The 5,799-nt window shown below is 39.8% G+C and overlaps 2 protein-coding genes across 2 annotated transcripts; both read left to right on the forward strand.

The window, feature by feature from the left end:
- Positions 1 to 3,677: 3,677 nt before the first annotated feature.
- LOC138879696 (uncharacterized) lies at positions 3,678 to 4,499 on the forward strand. The gene is made up of 2 exons (XM_070159327.1): positions 3,678 to 3,967; positions 4,130 to 4,499. The coding sequence occupies exons 1-2, from the start codon at positions 3,678 to 3,680 to the stop codon at positions 4,497 to 4,499; spliced, it is 660 nt and encodes a 219-aa protein (XP_070015428.1).
- Positions 4,500 to 4,874: 375 nt separating this feature from the next.
- On the forward strand, positions 4,875 to 5,587 carry LOC138879697 (uncharacterized). Its single transcript, XM_070159328.1, has 3 exons — positions 4,875 to 5,034; positions 5,157 to 5,374; positions 5,471 to 5,587. Exons 1-3 carry the CDS (start codon positions 4,875 to 4,877, stop codon positions 5,585 to 5,587), a joined length of 495 nt encoding a protein of 164 aa, XP_070015429.1.
- Positions 5,588 to 5,799: the final 212 nt, after the last annotated feature.

Raw genomic sequence — 5,799 nt, forward strand, 5'->3', positions numbered from 1 at the left:
ATAAAGAAAAATTGGTTTAAAGAAGTGTAGAAGACACTCCGAGAATCCCTAACTTTAAAGAAAGTAAAAACAACTTGAAATCGATGATTTTTCAAAAGATGTTCAAGAAAAGTGTAAAGCATAAAAGGAACATACTCGAATCGTTTAAAAATGGCCCAGATCTAAGAGATACAAATAAAAATTAGGGTTTCAAAAGAAACCTAAATAGAGATGGAAGAACCCGTTTAAAACTTCAAAGATCGTAACAAATATAGTGTGAATTTTCCCAAAATCACACCAAAGAAGCCATGAACAGCCAAAACAGCAACCCTAGATACAAGTCGGCATGGCCCAGGGCCCTTGAAGGCCTTAGAGAGGATGAGCAAGGTAATGGAGGAGCAATTGGAGGCTTGGGGTTGAAGTGGTTGGCGGAGAAGACCTGAGAAGGGAGGCGATTGGAAAGGATTTAGGATTAGGTTGAGATAAGCGAGGAGACGAGAGGATTCAGAGGCAGCGTGCTGTAAAGAATGACTAGGGTTAGGGGGTATTAGGATTAAAAAGGAAAGAATGGGTATGGATCGTTGATCTAGAAGATCAATGGCCAGGAGTTGATCGGGTAGATGTGTTCCGGGTTTGGGTAAGTGTATATAGGGTCTGTGTCGGGTATTTTAATAAGAAATTGGGTTGGGGTTGGGTCCAATTTGGGCTGCAATTGAAATGCCAAATCTGGCTACAATTTAAAATAACCACTTTTCCCTATAATTTATAATAAGTAATAAATAATTTCTGAAAAAGAATTTTTTGTACTAAGATGATTTAAAATATGTATTATCATTTTAAAAATATAGGGACCAATTTTATGCATATAAAATGTAATTATGCAATAAATGGGCTAACATTGCAATTATATGCAATTTAGCTTAAAAAATACCAAATGCAATTATAAAAATGCATAAAAAATATATTAACCATATTTTGTTATAAGTATAAAAATTAAATAAATAAATCATCATAACAATAATTTGGGGAATAATTATTGGGATTTTATGAACAAATGGGAGGAATTTGGGGTTGGGTCCTTATGCATGCTTATATATGCATATATATATGCTATTCAAAGGTATTTATGCATATAAAAAATATATAGAAAAAAATTGGGTATCAACAACATGGAGTTCCAGGTACTGGATGTGGCTGTTTCTTACAATTTGCTGTTGGGTAGGCCTTGGATACATGTTGCCAAGGCAGTTCCGTCTTCTTTACACCAGATGGTGAAGTTTGAATGGGATAGACAAGAAATCGTCGTGCATGGTTATGAGAACTTATGTGCTTTCAATGATACATCTGTCCCATTTATTGAAGCTGAAGAAGATAAGGGGTCGTGGGTCTATCAAGTTTCCGAAACGTTACCGGTTGAAAAGATTCCGGAAGGGGAATACATTTTAGGTCCAAGGCTAGCTTCTGCAACCGTCATGGTAACAACTGAGATGTTGAAAAATAGTTTTGTGCCGGGCAAGGGTCTAGGTGCATCTCTGCAAGGTATCGTGCAGCCAGTGTCTTTGCGTGAAAATCTGGGTATATTTGGTCTGGGGTTCAAACCTACATGGGATGATGTGAAGAAGGCTAGAAAGCTGAAAAAGAAGGCATGGTCGCTCCTTAAGCCAGTCCCACGTCGCTCCGGGTTTTTCATCAAGGTAGGAGTCGTGAAGCATCCAGTGACAACAGTTCCAAAGCCTATGGTTGATTTTGATAAGGAATTGGTTAAAAGGTTCCAGAGTCTGTTTGATGAGGTGAACATGGTAGAAACTGGGGAAGGTTCCAGTAAAGCGGATGTGCAGTTTATTGGGCCAAAAGTGAAGCTTAACAATTGGGATGCTACTCCTCTCCCTACTCGGAAGGAGTTTTGGTAGTTTGCTTTGTTTTCCTTTCAGTTATCTGGATTATTCCAGGGTTGTAATTCAAATTTTTATTTTCCGTCTATTTTGATGTACAAACCCTTCTATCCTTTATTTTTAATGAAATGCAATTTCCCTTTTCCATTACTCCTGATAGTGTCATATTTCTTTTCTTTCTTTGTACAGTTCTTTTTATGCTGGTTTCAATGACATGACATGCATGAGGAATCTTCGGCCAAGTCTTAAAAGCCAATCTAACTCTGAAATAATAATCCAAGAAATAGAGTATGATGATGATATAGAATACGATGAAGAGGAAGCATTTGAGGAAATTAGTAAATAGCTAAGTCACTTTGAAGAGAAATCCAAGCCTAATTTAAATGAAACTAAAGCAATCAATTTAGGGGACCTAGATAACATCAAGGAAACCAAGACAAACGTGCACTTGGAACCACAAATCAGGGAGGAAATAATCAAAGCACTATTTGAATATAAAGACATTTTTTCATGGTCATATGACGACATGCTGGGTCTAAGTACTGACTTGGTGGTTCACAAATTGCCCACTGACTCGGCATTCCCTTCCGTCAAGAAGAAGTTAAGAAAGTTCAAAATTGACATGAGTGTGAAGATCAAGGAAGAAATCACAAAGCAGTTGGACGTAAAGGCCATTCGAGTCACTCGATACCCCACTTGGTTAGCTAATGTTGTGCCAGTGCCAAAGAAGGACGATAAGACCAGGGTGTGCGTTTATTACTGCGATCTCAACAAAGCAAGTCCAAAGGATAATTTTCCATTGCCAAATATCCATATTTTGATTGACAACTGTGCCAAGTATGAGATCGTTTCTTTTGTGGATTGCTATGCGGGGTACCACTAGATCTTGATGGATGAGGAGGATGCAGAAAAGATAACATTCATCAGACCATGGGAAACTTATTGCTACCAGGTAATGCCATTTGGTTTGAAAAACGCTAGGACAACTTACATGAGGGAAATGACTACTGTGTTCCATGACATGATACACAAGGAGATTGAGGTTTATGTGGATGATGTGATCATAAAGTCAAAACAACAAGTCGACCATGTCAGAGATTTGAGGAAGTTTTTCCAAAGGCTTCGCAGGTACAATCTTAAGCTTAACCTTGCAAAGTGTGCATTTGGTGTTCCATCTGGAAAACTGTTGGGATTCATAGTTAGTCGTCGAGGCATTGAGTTGGGCCCGTCGAAAATCAAAGCTTTCCAAGAATTTCCACCTCCAAGGAATAAGACTGAGGTGTTGAGTCTGCTCGTGCGTTTAAACTACTTCAGCACGTTTATTACTCAACTCACAATAACTTGTGAGCCCATCTTTAAGTTGTTGAAGAAGGATGTTGCGGTCAAATGGACTGATGAGTGCCAGGAGGAATTTGATAAGATCAAGGGGTACTTGTCAAATCCACCTGTGTTGGTCCCACCAAAACCCGGGAGACCTTTGATTCTCTATTTGACGGTCCTGGACAATTCATTTGGTTGCGTGTTGGGTCAACATGACATCACTGGCAAGAAGGAGCAAGCCGTCTATTATCTCAGCAAGAAGTTCACATCCTATGAGGTTAAGTATATTCCCCTTGAGAGGACATGTTGTGCCCTGACTTGGGTGGCATAAAAGTTGAAGCATTACCTGTCATCCTATACTACTTACCTCATTTCTCGCCTGATCTTCTAAAGTATATCTTTCAGAAGCCTATGCCCACAGGAAGACTTGCGAAGTGGTAGATTTTTCTTGCAGAGTTTGACATCATCTATGTGACCCAGACCGCGATGAAAGCCCAAGCATTGGCCGATCATTTGGACGAGAACCCGATGGATGAAGAGTATGATCCATTGAGGACTTATTTTCCTGATGAAGAGGTGATGCATATTGATGAGATGGAACGGGATCACAAGTCAGGTTGGAAACTTTTCTTTGATGGAGCCACTAAAATGAAAGGTGTCAGAATAGGGGTTGTGCTCATTTCTAAAACAAGGCATCACTACCCTATTACAGCCCAACTTCGTTTCTATTGTACCAACAACATGGATGAGTACGAGGCATGCATTTTGGGATTGAGGTTAGTAGTAGATATGGGAGTCCAGGAAGTCTTGGTCTTGGGAGACTCAGATCTTTTGGTGCACCAGATTTAAGGAGAATGGGAGACTCGGGATTTAAAGCTCATACCGTATCGACAATGTTTGCATGATCTTTGTCAACGGTTTTGATCAATAGAACTCAGGCATATTCCAAGGATCCATAATGAGGTTGCCGATGATTTGGCTACCTTGGCATCAATGTTGCACCATCTGGACAAAGCTTATGTTGACCCTATGCATATTCAAGTTCATGATCAGCATGCCTATTGTAATATGGTTGAGAAAGAACTTGATGGTGAACCGTGGTTCCATGATATCAGGGAATACATCAGGATAGGGGTATATTCGGTACAAGCCACGAGTGATCAAAAAAGAACAATTCGACATTTGGCTAGTGGGTTTTTCTTGAGCGGGGGAATCTTGTACAAGAGGACTCCATACCTTGGACTTCTGAGATGCATAGATGCTAAACAAGCCACAACTATCATGACAGAAGTGCATTCCGGGGTTTGAAGGCCACATATGAGCGGGTATGTTCTGGAAAAGAAAATTCTTCGAGTAGGGTATTACTGGCTCACCATGGAACGAGATTGCATTAGCTTTGTGCGCAAGTGTCATCAATGCCAGGTATACAGAGACTTGATTCATTCTCCTCCATCTGAGTTGCATACAATGTCCGCACCGTGGCCCTTTGTTGCTTGGGGCATGGGTGGCATTGGACCGATTGAGCCCGCGACATCAAACGGGCACAGGTTCATTCTGGTGACCATCGATTATTTCACTAAGTGGGTTGAAGCTAAGACTTTCAAATCTGCAACTAAGAAGGCAGTGGTCGATTTTGTTCATTCAAATATCGTTTGTCGGTTTGGAATCCCAAAGGTAATCATCATGGATAATGGTGCTAATCTTAACAGTCATTTGAGGAAAGAAGTATGCCAACAATTAAAGATTGCGCATCGGAATTACACTCCGTATCGCCCCAAGGCAAATGGAGCTGTTGAGCTGGCCAACAAGAACATAAAGAAGATACTTCAGAAAATGGTGCAAGGTTCCAGGCAATGGCATGAAAAGTTGTCCGTTGTTGAAGCCAACCCCTTTGTAGGGAAACTTTCATATCTATGATTTAGTTTGCTTTCTTGGAGTTTCTTGCTCTGTTCCTTATACTAATAGGTGCAACTCCTTATTTGTTGGTATATGGTACTAAAGCAGTGATATCTGCGGATGTTGAAATTCCATCCCTTCGGATTGTTGCTGAAGACAAAATTGATAGTGATGAGTGGGTCAAAACCCATTTGCAGCAATTAAGTCGGATTGACGAGAAAAGACTGGCAATAGTATGTTATGACCAGCTATATCAAAAGAGAATGGCAAGAGCATACAACAAGAAGGTACGTCCCCGAAAATTTGAAGTGGGTCAACAGGTGTTGAAATGCATCCTTCCACATCATGCTGAAGCTAAAGACTAGTTTTCCCCAAATTGGCAGGGGTCGTTCATTGTAACGAGAGTGTTGTCCAATGGTGCTTTGTACTTAACAGATATAGATGGCAAATATGTAGATATGACTATCAATTTTGATGCGGTCAAAAGATATTATGTATGATTTCTTTGGTTTGTCTAAATTGTTTGTTTGTACTTGGCATGTTTTGAAAATTGGAGTGATGAAGGCATTTTATTCTACTATCTAAACACTTTATCCTTTGTTACCCCTTTGATCCTTATTTATTTTCTTTCATACCCCTCTTTTGGAATCAGTGGCAAAATTTCAGAAACACATATACAGAAGATAAATAAAGAACATAAAAGAGTAAAAGA

This window comes from Nicotiana sylvestris, chromosome 10, assembly GCF_000393655.2.
Source record: "Nicotiana sylvestris chromosome 10, ASM39365v2, whole genome shotgun sequence".
In the NCBI taxonomy this organism is placed as follows: domain Eukaryota; kingdom Viridiplantae; phylum Streptophyta; class Magnoliopsida; order Solanales; family Solanaceae; genus Nicotiana; species Nicotiana sylvestris.

Coding starts and splice junctions, on each gene's coding strand:
- LOC138879696 (XM_070159327.1), top strand. CDS start 3,678: ATGAAAGCCCAAGCATTGGCCGATCATTTGGACGAGAACCCGATGGAT. Junction 3,968..4,129: donor GCATGCATTTTGGGATTGAG/GTTAGTAGTAGA, acceptor AATAGAACTCAG/GCATATTCCAAGGATCCATA.
- LOC138879697 (XM_070159328.1), top strand. CDS start 4,875: ATGGATAATGGTGCTAATCTTAACAGTCATTTGAGGAAAGAAGTATGC. Junction 5,035..5,156: donor ACTTCAGAAAATGGTGCAAG/GTTCCAGGCAAT, acceptor TTATACTAATAG/GTGCAACTCCTTATTTGTTG. Junction 5,375..5,470: donor CAAGAGCATACAACAAGAAG/GTACGTCCCCGA, acceptor CCAAATTGGCAG/GGGTCGTTCATTGTAACGAG.